Source organism: Lepidochelys kempii, chromosome 2 (assembly GCF_965140285.1).
Source record: "Lepidochelys kempii isolate rLepKem1 chromosome 2, rLepKem1.hap1, whole genome shotgun sequence".
Taxonomy (NCBI): Eukaryota; Metazoa; Chordata; order Testudines; family Cheloniidae; genus Lepidochelys; species Lepidochelys kempii.
Genome location: NC_136381.1, coordinates 179,904,437 through 179,926,082, shown reverse-complemented (window position 1 = coordinate 179,926,082; position 21,646 = coordinate 179,904,437). Strand labels below are relative to the sequence as shown.

At 38.7% G+C, this 21,646-nt stretch overlaps 1 protein-coding gene across 6 annotated transcripts in view; it reads left to right on the top strand.

The window, feature by feature from the left end:
• The window catches only part of STARD3NL (STARD3 N-terminal like), a 42,977-nt gene that overhangs the window by 14,469 nt on the left and 6,862 nt on the right, over nt 1-21,646 (top strand). For 4 of the 6 annotated variants that reach the window (XM_073332862.2, XM_073332865.2, XM_073332863.2 and 1 more), the window contains 6 exons: nt 3,003-3,300; nt 7,800-7,877; nt 10,551-10,628; nt 12,637-12,690; nt 12,775-12,892; nt 17,743-17,841. In XM_073332862.2, the coding sequence (XP_073188963.1) occupies nt 3,076-3,300; nt 7,800-7,877; nt 10,551-10,628; nt 12,637-12,690; nt 12,775-12,892; nt 17,743-17,841 (652 nt within the window). In that variant the 5' untranslated portion in view covers nt 3,003-3,075. The remainder of the gene's footprint in view (nt 1-3,002; nt 3,301-7,799; nt 7,878-10,550; nt 10,629-12,636; nt 12,691-12,774; nt 12,893-17,742; nt 17,842-21,646) is intronic. The other 2 variants (XM_073332867.2, XM_073332866.2) reach the window with 2 other exon arrangements.

Genomic DNA, 21,646 nt, shown 5'->3' with positions numbered 1-21,646 from the left:
ACTTATATTACAATAAGTTTGATTTGCAAATGTGGGGTGGAGGGTGAGAGAGAGAGAGACAGACAATGAGACAGTCTATTGCTACTATACCACAACATTAAACTTTTCTTGTTTGAAAAGAGGAAGGGGTTGGTTTTGAAAATCTTGTAGGCAGGTGTGATATTTTCCTCATTCCATATTTTTTAAGGTACTGGACATCTAGTGCAATTTTGGGCATTGAAAAGACAAAATTGGTCCTCTAGAATTTTTTGAGCCTCAATAGACAAACATCTCTGACAGAGAAGAAACACTGTAATGAGAGCTCACCCTTCTCTCCAAATAGAGTCATAGAAGTTACTGTAATTCTTCCTTCATTTTGGTTAGTGGAACTTTAACAAAGAGTCCCTGAGAGCCTTCTCAAGCACATTGTTCCTCCTGCTAATTCTGTCCCAGATACTGTTTTCTGGTAGTACTCTGCAGCTCTGACATGGAGTGCAGTAGAAAAACTCTCACATGCATAGTTGTATGAGTGCTGGATATCTTACTGTATATATACATCCTTTCTGTGCAGTGTTGTTACTTTTGTATTTTTAGCATAAATCTAAATGTGATACTTAAATACCACTTCCTTTCTCTCCTAGAATAGTTACTTAATTTTACTTTCACTTGACTGAACTGCTGATATGTCCTTTGACCTCTTCTTTCTCTAAAAATAGTAATAGTTTTATTATTTGATGAAAAACGCTTGAACATATTTTCCTGGCTGTTTTTAATTTACTTTAATATTGTGTCCTTTACTTTGTGTAAGAGACAGAATGGTAGAAGATTAGAGTCTTAGTATTATAAGAAGTTGTACTATAGGTCCCAACTTGAGACATCATGCATGTACAGTGAATAGGACAAAAAACTGGGGGGAGAGGTGTACTGGTAGGGGAACAAGTATATAAAAATATGACCTGGGTTTTTTTCTAAGCATGGTTTATCTATTAATTGGCTTTTGTTTTTGTGATTCTTTTCTTCAGTATTAGTTGTTCGTGGATTTTACCAGATGTCATTTTTTTGAGCATAAGCAAAAGTTCATTTGTAGTCACTAGGCAGCAGTTGATGAGAACATTTTTCTTTATTTTAAGTGGGTTTTAGGAGGGTTTATGAAGTTCCAAGTTAGAGTTTGTATAACAGACCATTTAACAACTATGTATCTGACACTGAAAAAATATTGCAACCCTGACTCAACTAACTTAATTAGTTCCATTATTTCTCATTTGACTGGGATTCTTGAATACAACATTTGAGGATCTCAAGAGTATTTGATTTCCTCTTGGGAATTTTCACTTGCACTAGTTTTATTTCTTCTTGGGTGGCTTTTAAGAAATGGTTTGTCATTGGGCTTTCAAAAGTTATGGATTCTGTTACTTCCTATTTTTTATATATATGTTATATTCAAGAATCCCAGTCAAATGAAAAATAATGGAACAGAGCAGAGCAGAGACCCCTGGCCAGGACTGTGAGGAGGAGGAGAAGCCCCCAGTAACAGGGGAGGCAACCCTGCTGCTGAATGGCTCCTGCCCTCTCGATTATCTGAGCTGCCCGATTATTTGAATAAAATCGGTCTCCCCCATGCTATTCAGATAATTGGGAACATACTTTACTTCCTAAGTCGGCTACAACTGTTTTGTATCAGAAGATGCATAATCTTCAGTTGCAGAAATTGTTTTGGAATAAATATAACACATTTTTTATTAATACTGTTGGAGAAAACTAATCTGTTTTTTATATCTGTTGAAACATATGACCACCTTAGTCAGCTGTCTTTGAGGACATTTCCGGAAAAAAATGCAACAGCAAGTGGTAGAAAAAACCCCCTGCAGCTGCTTGGTATATGAATAAATGTATCAGTTTGAGACACCCAAGAGCACTTAATATACAAATGCAGCGTAGTGAACAGACTTAGGCATCTGTTGACCTTTATATGTTACCATTAAGTTCTATGTATTATAGCTTCACAGAGATACACACTGGTAATGTAACATGGTGTAAACTATGGGGCAAGATTTAAGATATCGGCTCAATAGAACAGGATACCCAGTAGTAGAGATGTCAATAGTTGTAATGACCCTTTGACTTGTTCCTGTTTCTTTCCCAGCCAAGTCAGTCATACCCTGACCAGTGATAAGTGTGGATGGCAGACACCCTACGTTTAAGAAGTTGTACCAAATAGACCTCTGTTCTCTTACAACTTGTCTAAACACAGAAGTCACACTGGTTTAACTAAAGATGTAATGTTGCTTCAGTTTAGTTAAACCAGTGGATCTTTGTGTACATTTAGACCGGTTTAGCTAAATCAATCTAACATTACATCTTTGGTTATATCAGTACAACTCTCTGTGTGGACCAGACCTCACTTTGCAGACAGCAAGTCCCTCATTCCCTTTCTTCAAATTATCTGAAGCTTGACCTGGTCCTGAGTACTTTGACTTACTGCATAAAAGTTTTAGATACAGTATGCTGGTGTTTGAAAGTCAAGTAATCATTCCATGAAGCAGTGATGAAAGTGATGGAAAGAGTAGGCCTGGCTAGAGAATCTACTTTTACTAATCATTTATAGAGTTCTTTCTAAATTTGAAGTACCATGCAAGCATTAACTAATCAGTCTGCACAACATCCATGTGAGGTATTAACCACAGTTTTGCAGTTGGAGACAGCAAGACAAGCTGAAGTAACTTGCGCAAGACCACCCAATCAATCAGTAGCAAACCTGAGATTAGAGTTTGAAAGTTTACAACTCTAGACTATGTTTCCTGAGATAAGGCTCACATTGCTATATATTTAAATATTAATATCCTGTCTCAAAAAGGGATTTATAAGTGAACTTAGAAAATGTGCTAAAAGCATTTTTCAGCACACAGTTGCCAAAGAAACTCAACTGTTGGATTACAGAAAACAGTTCAGGTCTGATTAGATTAAGTTTGCTTAGTAGCAGTCAGTTTGCTATGATTAACATTTTGGATTTGTTCTTTCTAAAGACCTCTCCTCCTATATGGATCAACCTGCTAGTGATGGTGAAGCTGGGAAAAGGCTACTCTAACCACAGCCAGGATGAATCGGCTGCCAGATGATGCAGAAAATGCTCAGAGCAGCAGTCGGGGCTCCTGTCCTTCCTTGCAGGATGTCCATTCTATCAACCCAGCGCAGCTGATGGCAAGGATTGAATCATATGAAGGAAGAGAGAAGAAAGGCATATCAGATGTCAGAAGGACTTTCTGTTTGTTTGTTACTTTTGACCTTTTATTCGTAACCTTGCTGTGGATAATAGAGCTAAATGTGAGTCTTGTTTTTCAAACTTTTTTTAGATTTGTTGTTTTCCATCAGGGGTTGGTGGGCTCAGAAATGGCTAATTGCCACCATTCCCTCCAACTCAAAGTGTGTACTGTCACCCGGGTTTGACATGTTACATTATAACAAATGTCTTGCCATCTAACATCAGTGAAAACAGATACTCATTTAGCTCAGCAGTGGCAACTCTGTTTTTAATTGCTGGGGTTTACACTTCATTATTATCCATTTGTATTGTTAGATCTTTTCTGACAACACTTCAATCTTAATCGTAATTATTAACTATGTCAAACTAGAACAAGGAAAGTGCAGTGTACTTAACAAAGAATCAAAAAGATTCAAGCTTTCATGAATTTGGATATTAAGTGTGAATTTCAGTCTAACAAGGGTTTAGGCTTGTTACCGCGTGACACATTGAAAACAATATTTTCCTGCATTGCTCATCACTTGTGAGAGATATTCCCCTCAGGGGTGCTCTCGGCCAAAGTTTGTTTTGGTTTTTCAAATAAAATATTTGCCTTGTGCCAAGTTTACTCTATGATTGATTTTTAAAATATATTAGTTTTGCTGTTGCTGAGGTCTTCTCCCTTAACTACTTTGATTAATAATCTGGAATGTATCCCCAGAAATATCAAAGTGGCTGTTTGTTGTGGGTAAGCACTGAGATTACTCAATTCAAACAGCTGTTCCTAGGTCCTGGATTTGAAATCATACCAAAAGGTATGTAATAATGTAAAGTCCCATATTTTTAGTATTTACAAGTGAAACATTTTATTGTGAAATTTGGATATGAGGTGTCTCTATCTAGACCTTTAACCACATTTTTGAGGAGTTTGACCCAAGAGCAAGCTGAAACAAAAGATTTAATTTCTTAGAGATATACAATTTTGATTTTAAAATATGTCAATAAGAAAACAACTCACATGAAAAGATAGATCTAGATGAGTGGCTCTTTGTGGGAAAGAGGATATACAATCTTCAATTTGTATAGCTTATGAATCTTTTTTTTAATAAATTACTGTATAGATTTACCCAGTTAAGATCATCATATTTTTGCAACTAAGGAGGTGCTCTGCTGGACGTGTTTTAGGGAAAGGAGAACATACTTGCACATGTGGTGGTTGTGTCCCAAATTAGATGGTTTTGGGAGGAAATTATTAAAGAGATTAATCTTATGACAAAATGCTGGCTTTCTAGAGATCCCCTGTCCTGTTTACTTAATGCTCCAGTAAAGGATCTACATTTTAAATAGAATGTCAAATTATTTTTTTTAATTGTTGGCAGCTAATCTTTGTACTGCACATAACTGGAAACATGTGAGCCCTCCTCCTATGGAATTGTGGTATAGTAAAATGTGGACTATCCTTGTAATGGATAAGCCTGCGCACCAAGTGCATATGCAAGAGAAGCACCAAAAGGAGGATAGATATTTAGAAATTTTGTAGCCCTTTCTAGTGTATTCAGTGGAGGAGGGCTCCCTAGCCAGCAAGACCCGAATCTTTAGCCAGGTTCTTTGAATATTAACCTGATCCTGAATAAGTGATGTATGATATAGTATGGTAATGTTTTGTTGTAATTCTTCCTCTAGTAAAAATGTAAAGAACCCATGAACACTCCAACATCACAAGATAAAAAGAACATGATTTTTTTAAAAAGTTTTAAAATATCATGATTTTTAAACTAGTCTCATGACTCGGGGGTGTGTGTGTGTCCAACTCTTGGATTTTTAAACACTGGGTGTTGGTGCAATTGATACAGAATCTGCTGTGTTCTGGCTTCCTCACTGGTGAACAACTAGTGTGGTTTGGAGAAGACACCAGTCTTTTCATAAACCAGAAAATGTTTCTCTGCCACTTTTGGACTCGAACTGGTTAGCATCACAAGTTGTTGAACACTTGGTAGTTTAATATAAATCTCAGAGCGGATTGCTTTGTAGGAGTGCTAGGAGGGAGGAGGAAGAGGAAGTGTTTTTTTTGTTTTTTGCTTACTTCTGTATGACACACTAAAATTGTTTTTCTCCTGACCTTATTAACATGTTCGTTTCCTGAGGCTGAAGTGCTTACACATCAGGATATTTTTAAACTTTCGGTGCTGTGGTTATGTCAAGTGATTAAAATGGCATATTTGTTATCTCTTGTTTTTCTTACTGTTTTTTTTTCTTTTACACAGTTCTGTTTTCCAAAGGCTTTTGTTCAGGCTGGGTAGCATTCCCCAAGTTTTTTTATGTTATAAACATGGCATCTTTATTAATTATCATAAAGGCAAATAGATGCAAGAGGACAGCGTGCAGAAGGAAGGATTTTTGGCAAGTTGTCTCTGAGAATTGGAAGAGTATTTTGGAGCTCAAATTGAGAGGAGATGGAAGTGTTTAGGGTTGCATTGGCCCCTGTGAGGGATAGAGGGGGGATGGGTGTCAATGACGTAGTATTGGGAAGCATCCAATCTCCCTCGGTTCCATGCCCTTTAGCCTCCTTTGTCTGTAATATCTGTGCACTCTCCCTACTTTAGTTTTGGTCCTGTGGCTATGTGAGGAGTGTAACAATGCACTCTTCCTGTCAGTCAAGCACCACCTCTGTGATTTCAGGTTGTGCTACTTTAGAAATTAAGCAGTTAACATAATTGTCTTTTGTGTGGACTTTTCTTTGGCTTTGCAACAACCTACTGTTGCACTTGAATGGTTCAGGTGAGAATTGAAGCATCCTGTTCCAGCTGTCAAACATCTAAAGTCTCATGTGTCTGGATTGGCAGGCATGTTGTCCTTCCCGGCAAAAAGAGCCTTGTTCTCCAAACCCACAAGGAGGTCAGACCAGATGATCATACTGGGCCGTTTTGGCCTTAAAACATATAACTCTCTGGAACACAGACTTTAGGTTTTCCAAATCTTGGATTTAGAACCCACTCTGAATTGTTCATGTTTATCCATACCAATTTTTTTACACTGTGAACAGTGTAATAATGGTAGCCATGTAACTTGCTCATCTCCGATACATGAGTTAGCTGTTATTGTGCAAGTCTCATTAAATTCAGTATTTGTATTCTATAAGTAATAGTGATCTATTTTCACGAGGTTGTATTGTATTGAATTTGGGTTCTTAATCTTTTTCATCCCCAACTTTCAAAAAAAGGTGTTTGTTTTGTTGCAAATCTAAAAAGAGGTGCTGTCAACAGAAAAGCTAAATACTAAGTAAGTATACTAAAATATTGATACCATATTTTAAACTGAAAAACCAAGCCATTTAATAACACTAGAGTGTTTAGTCTTTCAACACCCCTGTTAGGTAAGAAGATAGGGAAACAGGTAGAGCTCAAGTGACTTGCCCAAGAAGTTAATATTAATACTTGATCTCATTTTAACAGATAAACTCCTAAGATTTAAAAAAAAATGAGGTAAATTTTTAGAAATGAATTGACTTTTAATGGGGCCAGAAATGGAGATGGCTTAGAGCTGCTTTCTGTAGCTCCATCATGATCATCATAAAATGGGGGAAGTTGGGGAGCTGACCCCTGCTTTTGAGAAACTTGCAAGTCGCTATCTGCTGAAACAGTCATTTAGAACTGGTGTTCGTGAACACAGATAGTGAGTGCTTCCCTGTGTGGAGTAAGGAAGTAGTGCAAATTGATGAGGATTTGCTGTCACTGCACTGCTGTGAGGGAGCACTGTTGTGTTCTGGTAGTAGACAACAGATAACACTCCACTAAAAAAGAAAGAGGAAGACAATTTTTTTTTCAAGTTACTCTGTCCTGATGCTCTTTGTGAGAGAATTTAAAATAATGTTTTTTTACATGAGAAAGTTCTTTGGACTAGCCAACTTATGATTGGCAGGGGAATGTTGAATGAGGTGATGATAAAAGGAGCCTTAAGAAAGGGAAGGAAAAAAGGGACAGTGAAATAGCAGCAGGCCATTAAAGAGTAGTAGAGAAAATAATCTGAACACAAGGTCTTTAACAAAAAAAGGGATACATCTCGAGAGCAGGAAGATGGAAAGAGAACTTGTTGTCCCAACACAGATATAGGAGGTAATTTTTTATTGGTTTCTTGTTTTACGTTGATAGATTTAAATAACTTATTCAGCTTATTAGACATGCAAGGAATTTTGGTTTCTTGATCACAAAATGTGGCAAAATACTTAGGCCTGACTAAGTCTTCCACTAACAGTTTCTTCACTGTTATCTCAGGGTGAGAATCGGGAAGGCAGCCTCAGTAGGTCATAGAGTAATTAAAAATAGTGATAATCTTAGATCCATTAGACTTTTTGAAAATACTAAATGCATTTTGATGGAAAAAAGTACATTTGTAACAATGCCACTCCTCTAATGATGTTTCTAGAATAGTAACTTTTCTGGCCTATATGTTTCTTGTCTTGGAGTCAGGCAGAGAAATGCTTTGAAACAGTTACTTGTACAGTTACAAATGGCAAGTGTTTTGACTTCAGTAATTTCCCAGTTTCTGAAGCTGTAAATGCTAAGACTAATTTGTTCTTTTATAGGTAAATGGGGGCATTGAGACTACCTTAGAAAAGGAAGTCCTGCAGTATGACTACCATTCTTCATATTTTGATATATTTGTAAGTATTTTGTTTTAGAATTTCTTTAAAACATGCTTAATGCAAGAATTGGGATTGTTTTTTTTATCCAGAGAGGCCTTATCTTTTATTATCCCATAGTCTGAGTCCTGTGCCAGGGTTAGATTTTCTTGTAACTTAAAAGAGAGGGAAAATGTACTCTAAATCACATCTCTCTTTAAATTAGGATATATAATCTTATGTTTGGGCAATATTCCAGAAATAGATCCAGCAGTAGTGAGGGAAGAATTGATCCCAGGACAATAGCTGACATCTGTATATGTCAGGTTTGTTGCAGATTTCTGTATTTCAACCAAAGTAAATTATTATTTTAAATTTTTATTAAAATCTATGTTTAGATTCTATTTTAAATATGGATGACTATAGACATAATGACCCAGCTGCTTCCCTCTACACACAGGCACTAGGAACAAGGAGGAGGGGGGGAGCAGCACCGCCATTGCTCATTCACTCTCCATATGGGTGGACAGAAGCCCTCCACTCTCTCTTTTTTTTGAGACTGCAGCTTTGTGGCAGTGTGAAAGTCAGGAAGCAGTATTCTCCACAGCATGAACCATGCAGATATTCACATGCAAATAAATGCTTTTTTTGTCTTTCAATCAGCAGGATTTGTAGGCTGTGCCCCCTTTCTTTTTCATAACCCTCATTCCTCTTAGGTAATATTAGGCCTTGTCTATCCTAGAGAGAACAACTGTTGACATTGCATTTGTTATATACCAGTTGTTCCACCACTGATGGGTGCATCGAGACTACTTATCTGGAATTAGTGTAAAATGTTGCTCGCATTTCCATACTGGTGCTGCCTTATACCACTTTGGATGACATGGCTGTTATGTTCAACTGCTCCAGCAGCCAAGAGTTGTCCCCTCTGGTGCCTCCCACCATGCCACCTTCAGCAGTGCCCCTGCAGTATCTCCCATCTCATAAAGCTAAAATAGCTATCTGATCATTATGATAATCCTGCAAATAAATCCAGCCTATAGTTAAAGCTGCTTATGTAGAAAAACATATAACTTGGAATGGAAAACTCTTGATAGGAGACATTGAAATCCATAAATGATTTAGAACTTACAAGTAAAACTACTTCTGCCTCTAGCACAAATGTAATTAATCTTATTCAACTTTATACTTAGACTTGGTTGTACTTCCGAAGCTATTCTCAGCTTTGATATTTTAATTGCCAAGGGAAAGACAGTTCTCTTAAATTGAAGTGTTTGCCTGTTTCAAGTTTTGTGAAATTTTTTTTGTAAACTCGTTTGAACAGATGATGCTTTACAGGTAGCATGGTCTCAAGTAGGGCCCTACCAATTTCACAGCCATGAAAAACATGGCACAGACTGTGAAATAAGCCCTTTTCTGTGAAATCTGATCTCTGCCGTGCTGCTGGGAGCACCCCAGCCTGGGGCTCATAGCTGCGTGTCCTGGCTGGGCTGAGGAGGGACAGGACTTGCCCTTCCCCTGCACAGCCACTCTCAGGGGGAGATCAGAGCCACCTCTGGGTGCCTTCCCCTGCTACAGGAAGCTCCGGGGCTGGACAACAGCCCAGGAGGTTCTTGCAGCCGGAGGCGGCTTGTGGAAGTGGGTCTGAACTCCCCCTTGGTGCTGGGAACGCCCCAGCCAGGGGCTCCTAGCTGCTAGTCTCAGCTGGGCTGGAAATGGACAGGACTTCCTCCTCACCTGCATGGCGGCTCTTGCGGGGAGGCAAGAATGAGATCTGACCCATGTCCGGGTACCTTTTGGGTTGGGACCCCCACAGTTTCAACACTGAAATTTCAGGTGTAAACATCTGAAAATGTGAAATTGGCCAATTAAAAACCCTCTGGCCATGAAATTGATCAAAATGGATTGTGGATTTGATAGGGAATGGAAGATTGGGAACTCTAATTCAGAATTCTAATCACACCTATGCCACTGACTTATTCTTTGGCCTTGGGCAGGTTCCATAAGCTCTCTGCGTCAAATTCTTCCATTGTAAAATGTGGGTAACTCTGTGTCTGGAAAAATTATTCACATAGATCTTTGAAAATGTCCAATGCGCAAGACTAATTTTTTGGACACAGAAAATAAGAGTAAAACACAAATGAAAAATTGCAGGCATTCTCTAAAGGGAAACAAATAAGGATGACTATATGAATAGTTGTAAAACCTTTATTTCAGTAAACCTTTTAAATTCTTCAGTTACAGAAATCATTGTATAAATATGTTCATTCCCATCCCATCATTTGTAAGGTAGAATATTTAAAATATACTTACACAATAACCCATTAGGTATTTGGCAGATTAACTAACTGAAAAGCTTAAATGTTCAGGTCCTGAACTATACACAAATGTACCATGTACCTATGCAGATTTAATGTACTTCAGCTGGGTGTCATACTGGTGCGTGCTTGGAGGCCCTCATCTTGCAAACATTTAGGCATATGCTTAATTTTAGTCTCATTGACAGCAGTGTTTTATAACTGAGAAGCCAAAATGTTGAGCTTATATCTTAATAAGCAAATCCACTTTCAAAACTTTTTCCTAATCACCAAATTCCTTTCTTTGTGGTGTCCTGTTCATTTACATTACAAGCAGTTGGTATTTTCAGATAGCTGAATATCTTGCTGTTTTTTATACATTTGGAATTAACCAACAATTTTTTTCTTTTCTCTACAGCTACTGGCAGTCTTTCGATTTAACGTGTTAATACTTGCATATGCAATGTGCAGACTGCGCCATTGGTGGGCAATAGCTGTGAGTAGTAGCCAAGCACAACAGAGTTAACGAGAAATGGGTCAAACTTTGGCAAATTTTAGATGCCTCCAAACAGTATATTGAGAAGCGTCTATATATATTAAAATAAATGTAAGAATGTGCAACAGGTAGCATGCCAAACAAATGAGTCCTGGTCTCGAAAATTTTTATGATCATTATTTGGTATACAAATAGTACAAGGTAGAGACTCCTGAAGACCCATTTCCGTTCTTTGAAGAATTCCAGCTATGAATTCCTTTTTGAAATGAAAATGGGAGGGGATAGATGTGCCTTTTTTTCTTACACTTTCTTATAATGCTCTTAGCACATGTTGCTGTATTTGCCATGCCACTTCACAACCTCTTGTTCCATCTGACTTGGTTTCTTGAGACCAGAGTTTGAAAAATCCAGTTAATCACTGGAAACTAGGCAGCTTTATTCAGGGAGGGTTGTGGGAAAGGAGAATGCCATATTGATACCAGAGTTAGCGTGCAGACATTCAATTACATGCTGCCGCCCCAAACTCTTGAGTTCATGTGTTGTACTCACTTCCACTTTCCGGAGATTTTAGGCATGTTTCACTGTGCTCATCTTGTTCTGTACTCTGATTCAAAGTGCTGCCCATAGGCCCCCTGTAAAATGGGAAATTCTTAAGGTGTTTTGAGTGTATTGGAGTAAAAATACACACAGCTATTTCTGTAACTGGTATGAAGAGGAGAGGGAATTTAACACATTTAATGGCTCTGACTCATACTTCCGTCCGTATGGTGGTTTACAGTGAATACTGCAGGCTGTAATATAATAAAGCACCTACTGCTGGCTCATTATATTGTAGATCCAAGAAAGCAATTTTTTTCTATATTGTGCTGCTATATTTGTTTCATTGGTTGTGTTTGCATTTCTATGTAGAATGTTTTCAAAGGAGCAATATACAATATGTCTTGCACTAGGCTGATTCTGAGCCTGAGTCTCTTGATTCAGTAAAAGTAAGTGTTCTCTTGCTACAGGTGTACATCGAATAGAAATTGCTGCTGAATTTGAGGGACTAGTGATTTTTTTATTCTAAAGTGTGCATCTCAAAATCCCCTTGCCTATAGTTTTGACTTGTAGATTGCATCTTCCATCTTTACACAAGGGGCTGGGAGATAGCAAGCCAGACCATCACAAGTGGTAAGCATTAGAGGAGATGCAAAAACAGATTAGGAGTTTTTCTGGAAGAAGTGAATCTCTTTTAAATCTCTTGTGTTCTCATCAGAAGAGAACCACATGATTTGCTGTAAATTGCAAGAGAGATGTTGGACCATTGTGCATTAATAGAGCCATGTAGTGAAGGATGCATAGTATCTGTTCACAGTATGTATAGGGCAAGTGAATACCATTAGCCCCTTGCTTTCATGATCACAAATTTCATTCACAAATTTATTTTTATTCTCTCCTATTGCACTTAGCAACCCCCCACCCCAACTTCCCCCAAAAGACTTCACTATTCATACCACTTGAAGTATTTTTCTAAGTTGTTTACCCAAATATAGTAGCTATCTGAGTGTTTGATTCTGTAAAATGGCTCGCAAAATGAATAGCAGGGTAGGTGGGTTGGTATTTGGAGTAATAGCTGTGTTTATTTTTTTCTGAATTAGGTATATCTTTAAATGGGTGATGATTTACAAAATAAGGTATCATCAATATGCAGTTAAATTACAATTTATAATAACTCAGTATCTGCACAGTTTCTAAGTTACCATCTCTGCTGTATCAAAATAGGTGTTTTGAGGCATCCAAATTAAAATGGCTATGCCCGTGGACCCTCAAATTTGAGTTGAAGTTTCAACATCCTGTCACCTCAATCTTATTAATCTGTGACCTTGTTAATTGTTGGGTAACTTTTAATGATATTGCTGTGATATTGGATTTCATGCCTTAGCGATTAATAAATTACTGTATTGTGCTGAGAAAGTAAATCCACAGTTATTAGTGCAGTTTTAACTATTTTTAACACTGTCTTTTTCAGTTCACAACAGCAGTGACCAGTGCCTTTTTATTAGCAAAAGTAATTCTCTCAAAGGTACGTATTCAGATCAAATTCTGATTTATTTATTTAATATCATGGTTTTCTATGAGGAAAAATGTGGTGTTTTGTTTTTTCAAGTTGTTTTCCCAAGGTGCTTTTGGCTATGTGCTGCCCATTATATCCTTCATACTTGCCTGGATAGAAACCTGGTTCCTGGATTTTAAAGTGTTACCACAAGAAGCAGAAGAAGAAAACAGTAAGTTTACTTGTTTTAGTCACCTCAGTTTTTGCAGTCCACCTCATACTTTTTTCTACCTTTTACAATAAAAGAGTATTCTCCCCCCCGTCACACTAGCAGATTTTGAGTGGATCTGATCCTTGAGACAAAGTGGGGGAGCTAATATCTTTTATTAGTCCAATAAAAGATGTTACCTCAACCACCTTGTCTCTCTAATATCCTGGGGCCAACACAGCTGCGATAACACTGAATGTCTTATCCTTATCTTTTCTCCCATCTTCAAAAGGAGGAGGAATTTCTATACAGAAGGAAGTGTGTTTTATCTAGTTCAGGAATGCCAAAATTACACATCATGGGAGGGCTACATTGGCAACTTGCCATAAACCCAATAGTGTGTCTTATTTTCATATATCTTTACATCTTTTAATGAAAAACATTGTATGTAGCTGGGGCAAGTAAAATTTTTGGGTGGGTGGAGTGCGGAGCTGAGCTGCTGGCTCCTTCTCTTGAAGGGAGCGAAAGAGTTCAGAATAGACCAGGTGCCTCTAGTTGTTTTTGAAAAAGGATGGAGAAAGGAGAGAATAGTGCTCCTGGAGCTATTGTATCTGTCAGAGTATGGGACCAGGGCATCCTATAAACTGCTGCTCCTTCAAGAAGAGGCAAGTGAGGGGCAGAGGAGGAGCTTGGAGGATGAAGACCTCCTACAGACTTATGGAGCAAAGGTAGAGGGATTCACATTACTCGACTTTATTTTATTTTTATATGTTTTTAGTAAGGGATAACATTAATTGGGCAGGATCTTGAAAAAGTGCACGTATTTCTACAAGAAACATCCTCTAGTTTCAACCACTGGAAGATTCAGACTGGGTAATAGTACAGTGAACCTTTTGTATTTACATAAACAATTTAAATCTGGTCTGAAACAAGTGACCGTAAGTGAATCTTTGCCTCTAAGGTCAATAAATCTTGATCGTGGTATCAACAGTGGAGCTCAGTGTCTTCTCACCAAAGCACGTTACAGTTAATCCAGCACATTGGAGCACCAAATTTTTTCACCCTCTCAATCTCCCTTACCATCAAAAAGAAGATAATTAAATTAGAGGGTTTGTTTATTTAAAAAAACCCAAAACACTAAATAGGAAAATGACAGGTTATTACCAGCAGGACAGTGGGGTGGGAGGAGGTATTGTTTCATGATTTCTGTGTGTATATAAAGTCTGCTGCAGTTTCCACGGTAAACATCTGATGAAGTGAGCTGTAGCTCACGAAAGCTCATGCTCAAATAAATTGGTTAGTCTCTAAGGTGCCACAAGTACTCCTTTTCTTTTTGCAAATAGGAAAATGTAACACATCATTTTTTGCCTTGCTAATTAGCCAGTTATTTTTATTCTGTCACTTACATCACACAGGATCCCAGCAGCTAAGCAGCCTGGTGAATTCAAAGTCGAGCGTTGTTTTAAAATTAGCAGCCTGGATTTTTAAGTACGTCTTTTACAATGAATACTCATAAGCGAAGAAAAGACTTCACATGTGCAACCTGCATCTTTTTGAGGTTCAGTTCATAGAAATTGTTGAAAACCTAAATGTGTTTTCCATTTTTGGTGGGTTAAAGGAGATAGTTATAGTTTTGTTCTATAGAAGTCTATTGTTTTGAAGTACAGTGTGCTCTTGTTTGAGTTACTAAGATTTTTAAAGAAAATGCTGTGTTCCCTGGTGTAGAGCATTGTTGTGCAGTTACTTCAGACACTCCACAGAGCTCTTTCCTTCTATTTGAGAATTCCAAGTGCTCAGTATGTCTTGGGATTTCTCCCCAAGTTTGTGGTTGTATATGTTCTGTGTTTTTATGTATAATACACCGTATGAAATCTTGCTACAATAGGAATTCTGATCTGGACAGCTGAAAAAATCTCTATAATTACACCACTTGGGGGAAGAAAAATGATATTTTTAAGAACTCCTTTGCTGTGAAGAAAAATAGTCGTGTGTTCCAAATTAAAGCAAGAATTATGGAAAGTACAATAGTTTTCTTCTTTTTCTGTATTTTAGAAAAAGATGGACTGTAGGATACTATGATTCTAGTTAAATATTTTCATAAATAGGAACATGCATATGCATGTATTTATTATAACTAGACGTGGGCTAACCACCTGGATAAAACTACCTTGAGCCATTTGAACAGAACCCACATTTATTTTGAGATTTGAAAAAAGAGATTAACTCTATGTATTGTATTTGATTCTCACATATGTCTGTATTTTGTGGTTCCTGCTAAAATATGGAGAGAATTTCCAGACATGCTAGAAGTAAAAGCACTGGAAACCTCATGGGAGCTGCTTCTTGTAAGACTTTCAGAACAGTCTTGTAAGCCGAGAAGTGCAGGTAAACATCCAGGTGTTTGGTGCTTCCCTGCACTGAGCTGCCTAATTTTGAGGTTTACCCATGAGGTGAGGTTTTAAATTGTAGAGCCATTTTTAATTCCTCCTTTGTTTTTATTCTCCTATTGACTCATCACTTGTGATAGCCATTTTGGTCTCCGTTTTCCCACTTGCCACTAATATTTGGTTTCTTAGATTGTTGCCTCCCAAGGAACTGGTTGGCAGGATAAATTGCTATCTGCAAATAAGTGGCTGAGATGGAAAACAAGGTTCAGCTCTGGTTAGAAAATAACCTATTATCACACTATATTTGCCACTAGTTATTTCAGTGTTTAGTACAGATTCAGTGACAGTAACATTTTAAGAAAACAGGGCAGTCCACAGTAAATAAAAGATGGGGAAATTGAATTTGTTCAAGTACCAATAAAAGTAGGGAGCATTCCTGCATTGGCATGGAAATGCATTAAAAGCCCTAGTATGTCTTCTATGTCTAACACCTGCGATTCTGAGACTGGCTGAATGTAAATGGAACAAGTAGCATTACTAATCCACGCAGGCTCATTATGCATGATTTTCCTTTCTTTGCTACCCCAGGGCTTGAATTCATTCCCATAAGTAGAACTTAGTTAGCAAGGATATATTGTATTGCCTGGAGTGAACAGTTCACACTTTAGGGGAAAAAGAAACTGTCCAAAGTAAAGTGGTATGATTGGCACAAATTAATAACTAGAAGGTGTTCCCTATTTACTGGGTGGTATTCATAGCCTCCCTTCAGCTTTACTCAGAATTACCTATCCTCATCATCAAAACAAATAGGACTGTCTGAGATTCAGACTTCTTTTCCACAGCACTCTTTGCTTCTTAGAATCATAGAATACCAGGGTTGGAAGGGACCTCAGGAGGTCATCTAGTCCAACCCCCTGCTCAAAGCGGGACCAATCCCCAACTAAATCATCCCAGCCAGGGCTTTGTCAAGCCTGACCTTAAAAACTTCTAAGGAAGGAGATTCCACCACCTCCCTAGGTAACGCGTTCCAGTGTTTCACCACCCTCCTAGTGAAAAAGTTTTTCCTAATATCCAACCTAAACCTCCCCCACTGCAATTTGAGACCTTTACTCCTCGTTCTGTCATCTGCTACCACTGAGAGCAGTCTAGATCCATCCTCTTTGGAACCCCCTTTCAGGTAGTTGAAAGCAGCTATCAAATCCCCCCTCATTCTTCTCTTCCCGCAGGCTAAACAATCCCAGTTCCCTCAGCCTCTCTTCAGAAGTCATGTGTTCCAGTCCCCTAATCATTTTTGTTGCCCTCCGCTGGACGTTTTCCAATTTTTCCACATCCTTCTTGTAGTGTGGGGCCCAAAACTGGACACAGTACTCCAGATGAGGCCTTACCAATGTTGAATAGAGGGGAACAATCATGTCTCTCGATCTGCTGGCAATGCCCCTACTTATACATCCCAAAATGCCATTGGCCTTCTTGGCAACAAGGGCACACTGTTGACTCCTATCCAGCTTCTCGTCCACTGTAACCCCTAGGTCCTTTTCTGCAGAACTGCTGCCTAGCCATTCGGTCCCTAGTCTGTAGCGGTGCATGGGATTCTTCCGTCCTAAGTGGAGGACTCTGCACTTGTCCTTGTTGAACCTCATCAGATTTCTTTTGGCCCAATCCTCCAATTTGTCTAGGTCCCTCTGTATCCTATCCCTACCCTCCAGCATATCTACCTCTCCTCCCAATTTAGTGTCATCTGCAGACTTGCTGAGGGTGCAATCCACACCATCCTCCACCTCATTAATGAAGATATTGAACAAAACCGGCTCGAGGACCGACCTTTGGGGCACTCCACTTGATAGCGGCTGCCAGCTAGACATGGAGCCATTGCTCACTACCCGTTGAGCCCAATACTCTAGCCAGCTTTCTGTCCACCTTATCGTGTATTCATCCAACCCATACTTCTTTAACTTGCTGGCAAGAATACTGTGGGAGACCGTGTCAAAAGCTTTGCTAAAGTCAAGGAACAACACGTCCACTGCTTTCCCCTCATCCACAGAACCAGTTATCTCATCATAGAAGGCAATTAGATTAGTCAGGCATGACTTGCCCTTGGTGAATCCATGCTGACTGTTCCTGATCACTGTCTTCTCCTCTAAGTGTTTCAGAATGGATTTCTTGAAGACCTGCTCCATGATTTTTTCAGGGACTGAGGTGAGGCTGACTGGCCTGTAGTTCCCAGGATCCTCCTCCTTTTTTTTTTTTTTTGAAAGATGGGCACTATATTAGCCCTTTTCTTGCGATGCTTAGTCCCTCCTCCCCAAATCCCACCCATCAAAGAGTAAGTCCTAACTTTTTGTGAGTTCTTTTGTATTGAAATAATGTTTTGCAGTAACACAACTTACACAGACCACAATGGAAACAAAATTTTTATAATATAGTACCTTACATTCTGACTGATAGTGGTAACAATGATGCACATTTCTAATTACTGCTTTTTTTTAGGGCTCTTGCTGGTGCAAGATGCGTCTGAGCGAGCAGCTCTTCTTCAGCCAGGACACCTCTCTGATGGGCAGTTTTATTCTCCTCCTGAATCTGCAGCAGGTAATTTTGTTCAGAGTGTGTATGCAGAGAATAATTTTCTGTTGCTGTTAGGTTTCCTGAAGATTCCCACAGAGCGTATATCTAATCTAAAGGGCAGTGACACAGTAATTTTATAGTTTGGGTCCAGAAAATGTGATTTGAATTTATCAGAGTTCGATCTGATTTGATCAATTTGCAATTTACGCTTCCCAGTTGTAATTTTTGCTACAATATATAAGACACTTGTTGCAAGTAAAATTCCATGTAGCATTTTAACACTGCAGAAATAAGACTTATCCATTGCTATAAAGCTTTACAATATGAAGTTACATTTATTTTGAAATCTGTCAGCTGGTCAGTTTGACACTAAAATAATCTAAAATAACCTAATGAATGGAGTAGAGAGGTCTGAGTCCTATCATACATAATACAAAAGCAAGATGACAGTCAATTAAACTGAAAGGCCAACAAATTTAAAACAGATCAGAACTTGAGATCAAGGGGTTTCCTGCTCTCATGTCATCAGAAAATCTGAACAGAAATAAGGGCTTGTCTACACTACTGCTTAAGTTGATGTAATTTACGTCGTTCAGGGGCAACGTAAGTTAGTTTCACTTAAAGCAGTGTCTATACCACTTTATGTCGGCAGGAGACACTTTCCCACCAACATAGCTTCCGCCTCTCATTGAGGTGGAGTAATTATTCCAATGGGAGAGTGCTCTCCTGTTGGCATAGTGCATCTTCACCAGATGTGCTACAGCGGCACAGCTGCGTCGATGTAGCATTGTAGTGTAGACTAGCCCGAAGTGTTATAGATAGATAAAGTGTAAGCATGCTGAGTTTTGTTGAGGCAAACTTCACTTGCATCTTAACTACACTTATGGTGCACCTCAATTGGGTCAGTGTAAGAGGTGACTAGATACAAGCCAGAAAGAAACAGCTTTACTATCTGATTCAAGGATGAGTTTGCAGGGAGTGCAGATACTGTCATCTGTTTACTTGTAGAATGAACTACACCTGAATTCTTTAAGAAACAAATATGGAACCCCACAATACCACGCTAGTCATTTTTCAGAATAGGATTGCACTTTCATGCCGTCATGCTGTCTGTTCATACCTTTTAAAATATGAAATCAAATCAAATATTGTTATCTGCAAAATATTATAAATATCTTCCTGTAATCTTGCAAGGTGTGCTTTATAAATGTCTACTTTGGCATTATTTTTCACAGGTTAATTGAGTTGCTACCCTTACAGTTCCATTAGGGACACTTCACAGCTCTCTGATCTGTCAGATGTGGGGGGTGGAACAAAAACAATTGTGTCAGATTTCTGTGAGGAGCTTATCTGTCAGGAATCTGGACTTCTGGTCTTGTTACAGTGTTGTAGATAGCTGGCTGAATGGCTTTTGGCACCAAGCAAAACAGTTCCTGGAAGCGATCCCATCTCAGTCCTTCTGCTGCTATCTTGCTGCTGCAGCAGGATCAGAGCAATGCAGTGGTCACCCCAGTGACTGGAGTGAGCCTGGTCCTTCCGGTGGCAGGCCTTTTCCATGCTTGCCCCAGGGCACCTACGGTGTTCCTTGGATGTATCCCAAGCCATTAAAATTAAACCCTGAATTTTTGGAAATCAAACTTTGTTTTTTGTTACTGAAAGTGCAACAAAGAGGAGAAAGTCTTTGCAGTTATTCATAGCTGTATTCCTGCAGTAAGGAAATCTACATAGAATGCTTCAGTTCTCAGGTGCTTTGAGGAAGTGTTACAGGTTAGGAAATCTTTCACTGGGCTGAGAGAGAGGCTTGTACAGGATTTAGACATGGTAACAAAAGCTTTAATAACCAGCTGTGGGGTGGAGGTACCCGTAATAAGGAGCAACAACGTAGAGGTCACACTGGCAATCTCTGTACAAAGGAGAAACTTACATGGGAAGATCACATATCCATTTTTTAATAACTTTGTACTGGTGATAAATTCAGTATTTTATGTCCATAAGGCTACTATTGACAGTTATTTTGCATGTTATGTGGAAGTTAATGTAGAAGTATCACTCAGGAGCAAGAGTGCAATATAATCAAGGATGATCTTGTTATGATGATTTATTACTGAAGAAGGGATATTAACTGCTGAATTTAGTATAAGGTTAAACTGTTTAGCATCATAGTATAATAAAGATAGCTGTCGTATAGTTCCATCTAGTGGTGGTAAGAGGCATTAGGACAATTTAGAGCACAGAATAAAACAGCTAATTGCTCCTGTACCCATATGCTTAGTCACCTGTTGTATCTGAGAGATGATGATATCTATCTAGTAGGTTGTAATTCTGAGACATTAAGAATACAGGCTGAGTATCGGAAGTATTGCATCGTTACCCTTGTAACCTTATTTTGAAATCCACAATGCTGCATTATTTCTTGCCTGTAGAATCATGTGAAGATGCATAGAGTAAAAATAAGTCATACAGGTAACTTTAAATCAGAAAATATTTTAGAAAATTATAATGTCCACTGGTTTAATCTGGTTTTCAGTAGATTTTGAGGAATAATGGCAGAAGTAAGCAGCCAGATCTAATCCAATCTAGTGGCACAAAAGCTGAGTTTTAAACAAAAAATTAGGGATATGCTGTCCAGTCTACTGCTACAGACAAGAGAATTGGGGTTTGATAGCAGCCTTTGAGACTGGGATTTTTAAAGGTCTGCTGAAGAGTATACTCATTCTAGAAATGATCCTTACTGCTGTGATGGATTAAAGCTTCCTTAGATTGTGTGGGCCAAGTTTATTGCACACACCAGGGGATCCTTGCATTCTTTCATTCCATCCCACATCCATCCATTCCATCCCTGTCTATCATCTTCCCATCCCTCTCTGTTTTAGGGACTCCCCCAACCTCTTCCAGACAGGGATTCTGTGTGTCCCATTCCTCTATCCCTCCATGCCAGTGTCCACCATTCTCTCCATAGCAACAGCTCTGTGTGCATCCCATACCAAAGTCCCTCCAATTTCCCTCTTCCAAAAATGATGTGCCCACCATTCTTCCCTCCCCTTATGCAAGTTCCCCCAGGGGCTTTCTGTGAACCTCCATTGTCCCCTCCACACCAGGGGTTGTGTGCATGCCCCCACCTGCATGCCCTCCATTCCTCCCATACCATTATTATTTTTGTGGGAGGTGTATCATTCAGGGTGTCAATATGTTACTGTATTGGAAAGACAAGCAGAGGTTGGATAGGGTGTTGTCGTGCTGGAAGGTGTTATTCGGTGCCAGCAACCAGTTGTTTGATCTGTGGACTATTATAGAGGTGCTTAAAGTGTTATTCCTTGTTTTCCCCATTCTGGTTTTCCAGTTTTCCTCAAAATAAATAGGGGTCTGGCCTAGAATATTTCTTGGAATTTTAGAATTGAAAGATATTGAATTATGAACACAGAAATGCCATCAAGTTGAGTGTAAGACCTTTGCAAGCTCAGCCAATAAATTTAAAGTCAGAAATAGTATAGACAATATCACTGGAGATATAAATTGATGACCATATTTTTTCATTGTCAATGAGGAGAGACTAAAAAGAGAATGAGCAACATTGGGATATAATTAATTTAAGAGATAATAAATCAGAATGTTTCAGTATATATCTAGGTGGTGGTCTAGAATGTCACAAAATAGTTTGCAGTCCATTGGGAAAGCTGGCAAATAAACATCTGATAGAAATTTAAGGGACACTCTTAACTTGAAAATCATACGTTTGAAAATTCTGTACCTACTATTGCTAAAAGTAAAACCAGTGATTATTGTAACTAAAAGATGGTAAAAAAAAATTTCTCTATCAGTTCATTTCCTT